The 13,825-nt window shown below is 59.6% G+C and overlaps 1 protein-coding gene across 6 annotated transcripts; it reads left to right on the forward strand.

The window, feature by feature from the left end:
- Positions 1 to 693: 693 nt before the first annotated feature.
- On the forward strand, positions 694 to 13,825 carry PUF60 (poly(U) binding splicing factor 60). Of its 6 annotated transcripts, none has more exons than XM_036281283.1 (12): positions 694 to 882; positions 5,857 to 5,940; positions 8,162 to 8,257; positions 8,370 to 8,459; positions 9,294 to 9,344; positions 11,401 to 11,562; positions 11,641 to 11,733; positions 11,862 to 12,075; positions 12,161 to 12,351; positions 12,490 to 12,625; positions 12,834 to 13,069; positions 13,158 to 13,825. In XM_036281283.1, exons 1-12 carry the CDS (start codon positions 859 to 861, stop codon positions 13,455 to 13,457), a joined length of 1,677 nt encoding a protein of 558 aa, XP_036137176.1. In that variant the 5' UTR covers positions 694 to 858; the 3' UTR covers positions 13,458 to 13,825. The 6 variants fall into 6 exon arrangements, with proteins under 6 accessions (XP_036137176.1, XP_036137174.1, XP_036137177.1 ...); XM_036281281.1 differs by having other exon boundaries at positions 5,854 to 5,940; positions 13,158 to 13,824; XM_036281284.1 differs by lacking the exon at positions 9,294 to 9,344 and having other exon boundaries at positions 5,854 to 5,940; positions 13,158 to 13,824.

Here is a 13,825-nt window from a genome sequence, read left to right on the forward strand (position 1 = left end):
TTCCCCCCGACCGCATGTCATCAAGCTTACAACGCCATGACTTTAAGAGGCACCACTGAATGCCCTGGCAGGTTTGGTTCAGCAGTTAGAGCATGGACCCACAAACCAGAGACCTGGGTTCCGTTTAGTTTGTCCCCAGCCCCGGTTGGGGTCTTGGGGGTGGCAGCCAGTTGATGTCTCTCCCATGACGATGTTTCTCTCTCTCTCTTCACCCCTCTCTCCCTCCTGCTCTATCTGAAGATAAATGCAAAAAAAAAAGAATGTCCTCAAGTGAGGATTAAAAAAAAAAAGATGCACGACTGTTCTATGAGTCACTAAGAAAGAAGACATTGTCCATTAAATGAGGACACACCACTCATTGGTAGGCGCATCCTGACTTCAGTGATGTTAGAATGCAAAGATGCATCTCGAAATCTGACTGCGAAATACAGCGATTTCGTCACCTCTCTTGACCCTTTGGGACTCCTTTGCCCTGGAGGGGCCCGGCCGTCCTCTGTCCTGCTCTTGGGTGCGTGCCGGGAACCGGCAGCAAAACTTTTCTGTAAGGAGGCAGAGAAACGGAGCAGCGGAGCATTCGCGGGACACAAGAATCCTCGGCTGGCGGCGCGCGCCCGCGCCGTCCGCGCCCGCGCCCCGGCCACGCCCCCGCTTCGGCCACGCCCCGCCCTGGCCACGCCCCATCCGCCGCCCCGACCCGCTCCGGAAGCGCGTTTCTTTCTGCTTCCACGTCGCTGGCGAAAGGGCCTTTTATCGCGATAGTTCCATCTTTCCTCGAAGGCCTCCGCCGCACCTACATCGCGCGAGACCGCGGAGCGAGCAGGAGCGTGTGGCGCGCGCGGCGGCCGCGACGGGCGCAAGATGGCGACGGCAACCATAGCTCTCGTAAGTGAGCTCCGGGTGGCCGTGGTGCGCTGCTCCGCCGCGGGCGCCGGTCGTCTACCCGGCCCGGGCGCCGAGGGCCCCCCGGGGACGCGGCGGTCGCTCGCGGGACCTCGCGGCCCCAGGTCGCGTGAGGCGGGGGCGGAGCGGGAGCGAGGCGGGGGCCGGCCGTGGCCGCAGCTTCCGGCTCGCGGGCTGCTGCTTCCGGTGGCCGCCGCGGGAGAGCGGCGCGAGGCGAAGGCCGGGGCGCGTCGTGGGGGCCGTGCAGCGCGCCGAGCCGGCCCCATCCCGGGGTGCCCGCCAGGCCCGGGCGCACCGCAGCCTCGGGGCGGAGCTGGGCGGTCGCTGTCCCCCTGCCGACGGGGTGCTGGGGCCCCGCCTGGAAGGCGGGGTTCCTGGGAGCGGTGGCGGGATCGGGCCGCGGGGAGCGCGGCCTTGGCTCTTTGCACCCCCAGCTGCGAACGGCTCACCGCTGGTCTCTGCCGGCAAGTGGCCGCCAGCTCGCAGAGACTCCGTCCTGTCCCCCCCACTCAGGAAGGGAAGTGTTCTCTCGTGACTACTTTATCCCAAGCGCTCTGCGTGGACTTGGGGGCGCAATGGGGCCTTGTTCAGGGTCGGATGGGCCCCGAGACCAGTTCCCACCCAGCACGCCCTGTATTAGGTGCCCAAGGGAGCCATGTTCAGGGTGATGGGGGCCTGGCCGGAGGAGCCCTTCCCTGCCCCACTCTGCTCAGCTCCCGCCCGCCCACCGCAGCTCTGCCGAGGTCTCCCTTGACCCTTCGCTGTGGCCATTCATCCTTATTTACCTGCCACCCTTCCCCCAGCCCCTACCCAGAGCGCTGTCCTGAGGTCTGTTTGAGAAGGCGTCTTCTGCAGGTGGCTGTTGGCCGGGCTGTTAGGGGAGACATTCGAGGTCAGGAAGTGTACGTAGGTTGGTGCTGGACCTGTCTCTCTCACTGGCGCAGAAACTGACTCCGAGGGGGAGAGAGGGCCCCAGCGGGCTTCACTGCCCTCTCTGTCACGTGCCTGCTTCCTGTGGGAGCCACGGGAACAAATAACCTCTGTGAAAGGGAAGTTAGAAAAGAAGTGAGGGTTGAGGACTTGGTGACTGTCCTAGGCAGCAGGCAGAATTGGATGGTGGAGGAGAGGGGGGCTGTGACAAGGACGCAGACTCCTGGGAAGGTGTAGGAGGAGGCCAGTGAGAGCTGGTGCCTATCTCCCCCACGACCACTAAGCCCCGGCCTTGGGCACTAGAGGCTAGAGTCAGCAGCACCCTGTGCTCAAGGGGAATGAGGTATGAATTGGGGCTTAGCTCAACTGTGGCACAGCGCCAGATGGGTGGTATCGTTGTAGAGGTGGACATGAGCAATAAGTCTGAACCCTGTATGCTGGGGTTTTCAATAGGGGTTGCCCTTCCAAATCCTCTCAAGAGGTTAGCATATGTTAATAGGTGTGCATAAACTGTAAAGGCCCAGGCTCACTGCCTCAGATTCTGGGAGTGAGGTCCAGCCTGCGGTCTAGCATGTTCCTCTTCTAGCCTTTCGAATGGACAGATTTCTAGAAGGGTTGCCTGTTTCCCTGCTGTCCTGTTCTCTGTCTTGTGGTCTGTGCAGGCTGAGCCACTCTGGTTGCTGACCTAAGCTGTGGCTTTGGCTCTTGCGGGAGGCATTGTGGAGTGGCACTGAGCTTGGCTGACAGTGGTCTGGTGAGGGAATAGTACAGGAAGATGGGGAAGTGCTTCTTACTCAGGTGTGCTTTCTACCTGGTAGCTGCAGAAGCAGGCCACAGCCCCTGCCCAGCAAGGGAACCGTCTTCCAGGTGCATTGTGTCTCTTGGACGCGCTGCTCCATTTTCCCTTCCTCTGACAGCCCAGGGCACTTCCACTTGGAGCCATCATTCTTGGGTTCCGTCTGGCCGGAGCACTGGGACCCTTTCCACTCCCCATGGGCATAGTTGCTTTCTCACGTAGGTCCCAGCCTGCGCGTTGCCTCAGAGCCTCACCGTCCCTCTCCACCCTGCCCTTGGCTTTCTTCTCAGTGCTCGCTCACTGCTGCAGTCATGCTCCGTGGTGCTGGTTGGCATCCTCCTGTCTGTCGTTGCTGCGTCTGCAGTGCCCAGCTTGGCACCCGTGAGACTGAACAGGCGGAAGGCAGCAGTGCTGTCTGAGCTTTGACACTGGGCTTTCCAAGAGGGACTCCCTTACACACTCCACACATGTAGTGACTCACTGAATTCTCATACCAGCCCCAGGAGACTGGCCTGAATTCAGAGCCCGAGGCCTGGAAATGTAATCACTTCACTTTCCTGGTTTTCTAGTGGAAGTAATCCTCTTTAACCCGGGCTACTGACCTGGAGTTTGGGTCCCATAACCCTGGTGCTGCGCTGCACTGCCTTCTGAGGGGGCTTCTTTCCCCTCAAGGCACTGCTGTCTGGTAATGGGGGCTGTGACTGCAAAGCCTTCCCGTTTTCATTGCCAGAGGAAGACAGCATGTGGCCAGCTGTGGTGATAAACAACACTTTCCTCCAGGCTCCCAGTGTTTGCTTACACCGGAACCCTAGGCAGTTTCTGCCTGGGATGGATGAGATGTCCCTGTGGAGCCCTGGTGGTCTGGCTTCTTCCAGGGACGTCTTTTCCTTTCTTCCTTTTTTTCTCCCTCAGTTTGTTTGTAAGATACATAGTTGGGATTTTTGCTCAGTTTGTAAGATACATAGATAGGTGTTTTTTGCTTTTTTTTTTTTTTAGAGGGGGGAGAAGAGAGAGAGGCCGAGAAAAACATCGATTTGTTGTTCCATTTATTTATGCATTCATTGGTTGGTTCTTGTGTGTGCCCTGACCAGGGATCGAACCCACAACCGGGGTGTGTCTGGCACTCTAACCGAATGAGCTACCTGGCCAGGCTTAAGAGACATACATAGTTTGAACATATCTAACTGCACAATGATGAACTAATTCATATATTATTTGTTGAAGTATAGCCACCAGGACCACATTCATCATTTTGTGATTACTAAGAATATATTTATCCCGACCGGTGTGGCTCAGTGGTTGAAAATCGACCCTGCACCAAGAGGTCGCTGTTTCGATTCCCTGTCAGGGCACATGCCCAGGTTGTGGGCCTGATCCCCAGTGCAGGGGATGCAGGAAGCGGCCAGTCAATGTTCTCTCTCATCTATTTTTTTTTCTCTCTCTCCTTCTTCTTCCTCTCTCTAAAAATCAATAAAGAAAAAAGAAAAAATTTTAAAGTATATTTATACTGGTACAAAGATGCTTCGTGTGTTGTTGTTTTTTTTTTAATTTCATATTTATTATTTTTTTTAATCCTTACCCCTGGACAGTTTTCTTTCTTGCATTTATCTTCAGATAGAGCAGGAGGGAGAGAGAGAGAGAAACATCGACGTGAGAGAGACACATTGAATGGTTGCCACCCACATGACCCCAACCGGGGCCGGGGACAAACTGCAACCGAGGTATGGGAACCGAACCCGGGACTCTCCAGTCTGTGGGCTGACGCTCTAACCACTGAGCCAAACTGGCCAGGGCTAAATTTCATTTTTTAATCACAGTTTACATTCAACACTATTTTGTATTAGTTTCAGATGCACAGCATAGGGCTGGGGGAAGGCTCTTCTGAGACTCTGCTCTCAGCCCTGTCCTGGTTCCTGTGTCAGCTCGCACAGTGACTTGGGAGAGTGGGAGTTATTTATACATGTGCCCTGAGGTTGGCCCTGTTGACAGGGGCCTAGGGGCTGGATTGCTTAGGCATAGCTCTTGCTATGGACCTTGAGAGGCAGCCTCTGCTCTGGGTGTGCTCTAGGGGGTGTCAGGGAACTTTGGGCAAGGTCCAGCTCTGACCTCATGTCCAGCTGCCGTGCACTTACTGGGTGGGCGCATGTCCTCTCTGACTCTCTAGGGCCTCACTGCACAGCAGCAGTGGTGCTGAGTTCGGAGTGCTTCAGGCAGCGTGCAGGGCTGGGTTAGCCACAGCTTCAGTGTCTACTGCCATGTCTCCAGTGCAGCCTGGCTTGTGTTGTCCCTCCTTTGAGGCTAGAGTACCTGAGATACGCTCTGGCTGAGTCATCCCAGCCTCTGACATCGTCTGTGCACAGGACTCCCAGAGGTGGGCATGGCCATCCCTGTATTCTTAGATATCTGTGGGTCTCATCCTTGAGCTGGGAGCTAGGTGAGTGTAATCTGCTCTTGGTTCCCACTGTGCGGTCTCAGAGAAGGGGGAGTGAGTCTCAGGGCCCTTCCACCATTGCCCCCGCCCCTATGATGTTGCCTATGTTCTGACGTTGGCGTCTTTGTCCGATCACTCTGCATGGCAGTGCTCCATGACCCTTCTGGTTGTAGATTAGGGATATGACCAAGCTCTCAGCTGTCTTCTTTGGAGTTAGACAGCCTTGAACAATTTGACTGCTGGGGGAGCTCTTGCACCTTCCTTGGAGGTATCTTCAGGAGGGCCCTGGGCCCTGGATTTAGCCAGAGCCTGTGGAAGGCATTGGGACTGCTGCTGAGCTGTGGGCTGGCCCAGGCATGTATGCAGGGTGCTAGAGAGGTGCCCCTTGTCCTGCTGGTGAGAAAGGAACTGATCTTTAGTTTAAGCTGCATGGCCAAAGGGCCACTCTAGACCCAGGAGAGGGTACTTTCCTTGGCTCTCTACCCTCTCTACCCTGTCCCCTCCTGAGGCCTTGCTGCAAACTGGGTGCTGCCCCAGATTCTGCTCTGGTTTCTGCTAGGCCAGCCCCTTGTGCCATGGCCCTGGGCAGTGGTCGGTGTGCTGGAGGAATGGGCAGGGTGGAGTGGGGTAGTGTCAGAAATGTTCAGGGGCTAGCCAGAGCTGGTTCTTTCCTGTGCCCCTGGCCAGCCTCCCTTGCTCATCAGTGGGGAGCTCAGCCCTTAGCTAGGGCAGATGAGAAGGCCTGGGTGGGTGGGTCTTGTGACTGTCCGTTACAACATCTCCTTCCTGCCTGCAGCAGGTCAATGGCCAGCAAGGAGGGGGGTCCGAGCCGGCGGCGGCGGCGGCAGTGGTGGCAGCGGGAGACAAATGGAAACCGCCACAGGTACTGACCTTAAGCATCCTCGCCCTCAGGCCCGCCTGTCCACCTGCCTGCCCGTCCGCCTGCCTGCGTGTCCCTGGGCCCAGAGAGAACTGGCCAGGGCCGGGCGGGAGGAGCCCCAGGCACTCTTCTCTGCCTTCTGAACGGAGGCGCTTGTCCTGCCCCCTTGCCACCCAGCCTCAGGCCTGACTCCAGCTTCCTTGTCCCTGCCTCTCCCCTCAGCATCCACCCTGCTTCTGTGGTGAGTTGCAGCTTTGCGTGTCTGCAGACGCCAGCAGATGGTGACAGTGGTCAGGTGGGGGCTGAACTCAGCCGGGTGAGCTCTGAGCCATTGGTGTTGTGCAGAAGGACTGGTGCTGTTCCAGAGGGTGCAGGGTGTTTTTATAGCCAGAAGAACAGATTTTCATTTCAGATCTCTAATTTAAATACAACAGCAAAGCAGAATAACATGCAAGTCAAAGCACAGGTGTAGGCGGAGTCTGGGCTCCAGGGTGGGCGTGGGCAGATCTTGTCCTGCTCTGGCGCCTGGCCCTTGGCAGTGTCCTATGGGAGTGGAGTGGGCCTGTTGTCACTGGGTAATAGGGTTCTTTGTGCTTCGCCATGGCAGCGCCTGCCTCCAGGGGGTTCCAGCGGGGGCTCAACAAGGGGGGGCCTCTTGGGGCTGGGCCTACTCTGGGTCCCCCCGGTACACTTGGGGAAAGGCTGAGGTATGTAGCCTGGATCCTCAGAAGTTATGGGGCTGCAGCTGATGGGCATGGGGGCCAGGGGGTCCCTCTAACCAACCCTCCCTGGCCCTAGCTGGCTGTGTGGCCAGCCAGTGGTTGTGGGAGAAGGGCCTTTTGTTTAGCAAGACAAAGAGGTGATTGAAAAGTATCTAAGAGGCTGAAAGGGAATTGGCATTGATGACCATGGTGACAGCCTGCTCTAGCATGCAGCCCCTGGCTTTGGGGGCCTCTCTCCCACTGAGAGCTGGGCTTAGGGCCAGCTGGGGACAAGCCTCCCAGGGGCCAGACTGGGTTGCCAGGGGAGGGGCCTCCTGCCCTTTCACCCTGTGTTGGTCAGGATGGTGGTTCTGGGGGGGTTGGGTCAGCCGACCCCTTCCTGACTCCTTTGTACCTCTGTCCTTGATCGCCACTCCTGTGCTGGGGACCTGCCTCTCTTATCTGCCGTCTCTCCCAAGGCTGTATGCTGGGGGCTGCAGAACACCCCCTCTGGAGGAACCAGTGGTGGTCTCCTTGCAGTTGCTGGGTAGCCCCAGCCTCCCTGAGCTGGTAGACAGGCAGGTGTGCTCTGTTGCTTGATGTGCACACTCTTCTTGGCCTGGTGGCTGTACTTCTGCTTACATGGCTTTGTCCTTCCCTCTGCAAACAGCTTAGAAGTGAATTATGACAGAGGAATGTAAATATAATCCTAGTAGCATCTGCTCTGGTCTGCAGTGGGCTGTGCCTGCCCTCTCCCAAAGCGTCTCCTGGTCCTGTACTCACCTGGTGAGGGTGCTGGTGGGTGTCCTGTGTTTCTGTCCTTCCATGGCTGGCCTGCTCCTGGCTTCTCCCAGGCGGCTAAACACAGCCAGGGAGGAGTTTGGCAAAAGGGCAAGAGCCTTCCTCGGGGCTGTGTGGCCTGAGAGAGCACCTCCGAGCCCTCTGGGCAGCATGCACAATGAGCAGAGGTGGAGGCTGGAGCACTGCACAGGAGTGGGGACCCTTCCCGCACATGCTTCTCCAGTGGTCCCTGGAACTCCTCCCCAGCAGGGAAGCTGAGTCTGGCCGTCTGGGGCCATGACCGGGTGGCAGCTGGAGTAGGAGCCCTGGACCATTTAGAGCCCTGACCCCTCCCCTTGTCTTGGAGGACAGTCAGGGACACTCTTGCACGGCTTGGGACAGAGGTTTTGGAGTCAGGCTGGCCACAAAGGCTGGGCCTCCCTTCCACTTGCCACTTGTCTTGGTGGTTCCTGAGCAGGCCATTGTGGCCTGGGCTCTGCAGCTGCTCCAGGTTGGTCCAGGGCCCCCAAGTACCTGCCTGCCTCAGTGTACATCCTGACAGTGGGTCCTGGGGAAGACCTGCATCTAGGCCATGCAGGGAGTCTGTGCTGGCACCTGTCTATCCCCGGGAATGGGCTGGAGGCAATGTGCAGTTGTTGGGGGAGACGGGGGTGGGCTTCCTGGGTCCACCTGAGGGAGGTCTTAAGCTTGTTGTTAACAATTTCCCTGCTCCCCACCACTAGGGGACAGACTCCATCAAGATGGAGAATGGGCAGAGCACAGCCACAAAGCTGGGACTGCCTCCCCTGACGCCTGAGCAGCAGGAGGCCCTCCAGAAGGTGAGAGTGTACCGCCCAGGGTGCTGTGGGCATGGGGAGCCAATTGGGCGGGGAAGAAGGCCCATCTCCCCACAGGCCGGGCCCCAGTGCTCCTCACCACCTTCTCCCGCAGGCCAAGAAGTACGCCATGGAGCAGAGCATCAAGAGCGTGCTGGTGAAGCAGACCATCGCGCACCAGCAGCAGCAGCTCACCAACCTGCAGGTGAGCTGCTGCCCGCCCTTGCCACCCTCCCCACCACCTCTTCCTTCTCTCCTCTTCCTGCGCCTGCGGCCGTCCCCACCAGGTGCTGTGGTTCTCGGTTTCTCAAGGACTCCTTCTTGGGACGCCTGGGTTCCTCCCCGAGCCACGAGTAACCCAGCCTTATCTGCCTGTTGAGCACCCACAGCCCCTCCCTGCCCCTTCTCTGTAGCTCTGCCCGCTCCCCGAGCCATCTCCTCTTCTCGGACTTCAGACTGTTGCCTCAGGTCGCCCCGGCGCCCGTGTGCCCCGGCTGCACAGTTGACGGTGCAGCATGTAGGGGCGTTCCTCCCTGCCCCCATGGCCTCGGATAAGAGCGGTCAGGCTCCCGCCCCTGCAGTGAGTCCAGACCACCTGGGCTGGGGCCCAGGACTGAGAGGAGAGGCTTGGGGTGCCTCCATAGGGCCCTGCTTTAGAACTGTGGCTGGAAGCTGCAATGAGGCCGGGCGAGGCTGACAGGTGCCTGGGCCTTGAGCCCCCACCCCTGCCCAGCCCCAGACAGTCACGCTGCCAGGTGATGCCCGGGCTGTTCCCCATGCTCATGTGCGCCCCTCCTCCTCTCGCTCCCCTCTCCCTTCCTTCTGCCCCGGCCAGCCAGGCTGCAGGGCGGGGCACCTGGGGCTCTGAGGCCCCCCTGGGCAGGTGCCGGCAGCCGCCACTGGCCGGCCATGTGGGAAGGCAGGCGGGCCTCTTGGCAGGGCGGGGACTCCGGGCCTTGCCGCTGTCTGCGTGAGGTATGACAAGAGCGGGAGACTGCTCGGCTCCAACAGACTGAACTCTGTCTTTACTGTCTTTCAGATGGCAGCAGTGACAATGGGCTTTGGAGATCCTCTCTCACCTTTGCAATCGGTCAATAGAAATGCTCACTTCTTCCGGGGCTCATGTCCTTAGTCAGGGCTAGAGGGGGGCAGTGCAGCCGCGTGCTGGGGACCTTGCTCCCCGAGCCGGCCCTGCCCGCCAGCTCGGACGAGCGCAGCAGAGCGCCAGGCGTGGCGGGGCCAGTGGTGTGGGCGGGCACCCACCCGGGACCGCCCCGGGGAGGCCTCCATCTGCTCTGAGGGTCAGGTAACTGCGGAGGGCAGCCGGCCAGGAGGGTAGCTGCCCACACCTGGCCCACCTGTACCCGTGCCGCCTGCACGCACGGGGCGCACCGCCCAGGCCTACAGCTCCGCCAGTCTCCAGGCTGCCTGGGCTCCTGGGTTGGGGTCAGGCCCTGAGGAGAGAAGGGTCCTAATTCATGGCCCCATCAGACCCTGGCGGGAGGATGGATGGACAGGGTGGGGGCTGGGGGGACCCAAGCAAGCGAGAGAGGGAAGGGCAGGAATTTGGGCCTTGGGCCTGGCTGTGAGCAAGGGGTAGAGGCCATGCAGCCAGGGAGGAGGTGGAGGCCATGGCCTTGGCTGCCATGGGCAGAGAAGTCTGGGAAGGAGATACCCTCCATCCCTCAGAGGCAGGCTGAGGAGGCCAGGGACCCCTCTGGGAACATGGCCCTTTCTCTGGGGACCGTCCCTGGGCATGCTGCTCTCACAGGGTAGGCAAGGGCCTGTCCTCAGGGGCCAGACAGACCCAGTGTCCTCTCTGGGAGGTGTCTGTCTATGAGGAAACATCAGGGAGAGGGCTGTTAGCCCACCTGCTATTGGGGAGCGCCCACTGAAGAGATGTGCTTCTATCTTGGGGAACTTTGACCTGAGGGACAGGTGGTTTTATGTCTCAGGTGCCTAGTGTGAGAGGGGGCATGGTTCCGCCTTTGGGGTCCTTGGTCTCAGCAGGGAGCCTGAGGCCTATTTGTCAGGAGCCCAGTTTGAGGAGGGTATCCCATTTTGGGGGAATTCCTACTCTGGGGGAGCTGTGGACCTTTTTTTTAGGTCCTTCTTTGAGGGAGGGGAGGCTTGGCCTATACTAAGCTATCTGATGTCTAAAGAAGGAAATTGGCCTTTGGTTATGGGGACTTTTGTGAGGGTGAGTGGAGCCCCTGTTGGTGGAGAAGCTAGAGCCAGGGCCCCATCATCTTTGCCTGCCCTCGGCCGTGGTCTCTTCCCCAGGGCCCTAGCTCCTCCCCCTGGCCTACCGTGTGTGGCTCTGGGCATCCCCCCCTGCCTGGCAAGTTGTGTGTGAGATGGCAGGGATGGGAACCCCTTCCCTGAGGGCATGGGGAGGTCGCTACGCACAATGACCAAACTCAACCCAATGCAGAGGCAGTGTGTCTGCCTTGGGCCTGCCAGGCCTGTCACTTCCTAATGCTCCTGGGGGGCCAGGCCCTCTGGGTTGTGGGTGTGAGTCCAGGCAGCTCTTTTTTGTGAGGGGTTCAAGGCATGGGGGTCTTGCAGATCGCTGAGCCCCTACCTGAGCTGGCCCTGCACAAGTAGCTGTTCTTCATTCTCTCTGAAGGGAGCCCCTACCTGGGTTCCTGACCTCCTCCCCTGGGGTCTCTTCTGGGCGCCCTGTCTTCTGTCTCCCTCTTGCCTCCACACCAGTGGGTCCCTCCAGCTTGGACGGCACTCCCTTCCCTCTTCTGTCAGAACACTTGGTCAGGTCCCTGGGAGGATCTCCCAGCCCAGCCCAGCCCAGCATTCCTGGCCTCCAGACTGGAGGGGTGGGCTGGGTGGGAGGGCACATAGCCCTGCCTCCTGACCACCTGTCAGCTTTGCTGCCGGTCTGCTCAGGACCTGGACAGGCCAGGGTGGGTCCATGTCCTGCCTTGGGGCCTGGTCTTCCTTCCTGGGGGTAGGGTCCTGCTGACCCTCACCACCCTGTCTGCAGGGGCTGAGTCTGCACCATGCTGCTGCGTGGGGAGCCCTCACCACAGTGGTGCTGAGTGGGTGGGGCAGGAGGGGCATGGGCTGCCTAGCCTCCTGCCACCCCGTCACAAGCCAGTGGCACTCTCTCCCCTTGTGTCCTGCTCCAGATGGCAGCTCAGCGGCAGCGGGCACTGGCCATCATGTGCCGGGTCTACGTGGGCTCTATCTACTACGAGCTGGGCGAGGACACCATTCGCCAGGCCTTTGCCCCCTTTGGGCCCATCAAGAGCATTGACATGTCCTGGGACTCTGTCACTATGAAGCACAAGGTGAGAATTTTTCTGTTGTGTGTACCCCCTCCCTCCAGGGGGTGCTGTCCAGGCCTAACAGCGCATCCCTGTATCCAGGGTTTTGCCTTTGTGGAGTACGAGGTCCCAGAAGCTGCACAATTGGCCTTGGAGCAGATGAACTCGGTGATGCTGGGCGGCAGGAACATCAAGGTGAGGGCCAGGGAGTTGGGCTCTGGGGCTAGTGCATGGCGTGCTCTGCCAGTCACTCAGGAGATGATGCAGTCACTCTTGGGAAGCCTGGGCTTACTGGAGGCTCTTGGTCCCCTACCTCTCCCCAGGTGGGCAGGCCCAGCAACATAGGGCAGGCCCAGCCCATCATAGACCAGCTGGCAGAAGAGGCACGTGCTTTCAACCGAATCTACGTGGCTTCTGTGCACCAGGACCTCTCGGACGATGACATCAAGAGCGTGTTTGAGGCCTTTGGCAAGATCAAATCTTGCACGCTGGCCCGGGACCCTACGACTGGCAAGCACAAGGGCTATGGTTTCATTGGTGAGCTTGGGGATTCTGAGGAAGGGCCTGGGCTGGGGCCCACTTCATACTGTGGCTGGCCCTCATTGCTGCTCCTGCCCTGCAGAGTATGAGAAGGCCCAGTCGTCTCAAGATGCCGTGTCTTCCATGAACCTCTTTGACCTGGGTGGCCAGTATTTGCGGGTGGGCAAGGCTGTCACACCCCCCATGCCCCTGCTTACACCTGCCACACCTGGAGGCCTCCCGCCAGCTGCTGCTGTGGCCGCAGCTGCAGCCACAGCCAAGATTACGGCTCAGGTGAGGGCTAGTGCAGTTGTGTGGGTTCAATCCTGGGCAATAGGCCCCCAGTGCTTTGGGGACTGACTGGCTGTTCGGGTGGTATAGAGTGGAGGTAGCCAGACTGGGGACTGAGTGTGGTGGCCTTTTGGGTTACAGGAAGCAGTGGCGGGAGCAGCGGTGCTGGGCACTCTTGCCACGCCTGGACTGGTATCCCCTGCACTGACTCTGGCCCAGCCCCTGGGGGCTTTGCCTCAGGCTGTCATGGCTGCCCAGGCCCCAGGAGTCATCACAGGTGAGCCTGGGTGGGTCAAGGTTTCCCTCTCTTCCCTGCCTCCTTTCGGCTCACTATCTCCAGCTGCCCTCAGCTTACTGGCCTACGAACTCCAGGCACAGTCCTATGCCCTGAGGGCAGGCCAGCCATGGTTGAGGGATGCTGTGCTCTTTCTTGAGAAGGATGGAGGTGGGGGGAGTGACTGCTGGACCTGATGTGTTTGCTGCAGGTGTGACCCCAGCCCGGCCCCCCATTCCAGTCACCATTCCTTCTGTGGGAGTGGTGAACCCCATCCTCGCCAGCCCTCCAACGCTGGGTCTCCTGGAGCCGAAGAAGGAGAAGGAGGAGGAGGAGCTGTTTCCTGAGTCAGAGCGGCCGGAGATGCTGAGTGAGCAGGAGCACATGAGCATCTCGGGCAGCAGTGCCCGCCACATGGTCATGCAGAAGCTGCTCCGCAAGCAGGAGGTGGGTGCTCGGGCAGGCGGGGCAGTTGGGGGTGGTGTGGTCCAGCAGCTGCAGCGCTCAGCTGTCATCCCCACCCACCCACCCACAGTCCACAGTGATGGTTCTTCGAAACATGGTGGACCCCAAGGACATCGACGACGACCTGGAGGGAGAAGTGACCGAGGAGTGTGGCAAATTTGGTGCTGTCAACCGCGTCATCATCTACCAGGAGAAGCAGGGCGAGGAGGAGGATGCAGAGATCATTGTCAAGATCTTTGTGGAATTTTCCATGGCCTCCGAGACTCACAAGGCCATCCAGGCCCTCAATGGGCGCTGGTTTGCTGGCCGCAAGGTTGTGGCTGAAGTGTATGACCAGGAGCGTTTTGATAACAGTGACCTCTCTGCGTGACCTTGGCCCCATTCCCCGGACTTGCACTTGCTCTTGTTTCCTCTGGGTTTTATAGTGTCTCGGCCCGGCCGCCCTGTGCGCATAAAGGTGCAGATGCTGCTGGCCCTGAAGGCCATGTGTGACAGTGGTCTTGTGCTTATTCACTTGGAGGCCCAGCCTGGGGGCGGGGGGCTGCGGACCCTTGGACCGCCCTGTACGCGAGAACGAGGAGGAGGGCGGTCACAGTTCAGCAGGGGCCGGTTATGAGAGGAGGGATGTGGGCTGGATCGCGTGGTCGCGGGCCCAAAGCCAAGGAGGGTCCGGGCGAGGCGGGAGGAAGTCTGGGCCCGGATGCGGCGGAGGCGCTGGGTCTCGGACCACGGTGGACT

Source organism: Molossus molossus, unplaced genomic scaffold, assembly GCF_014108415.1.
Source record: "Molossus molossus isolate mMolMol1 unplaced genomic scaffold, mMolMol1.p scaffold_m16_p_33, whole genome shotgun sequence".
NCBI lineage: Eukaryota > Metazoa > Chordata > Mammalia > Chiroptera > Molossidae > Molossus > Molossus molossus.

Coding starts and splice junctions, on each gene's coding strand:
- PUF60 (XM_036281281.1), top strand. CDS start 859: ATGGCGACGGCAACCATAGCTCTC. Junction 883..5,853: donor CGACGGCAACCATAGCTCTC/GTAAGTGAGCTC, acceptor TCCTGCCTGCAG/CAGGTCAATGGCCAGCAAGG. Junction 9,345..11,400: donor CTCTCTCACCTTTGCAATCG/GTCAATAGAAAT, acceptor GTCCTGCTCCAG/ATGGCAGCTCAGCGGCAGCG.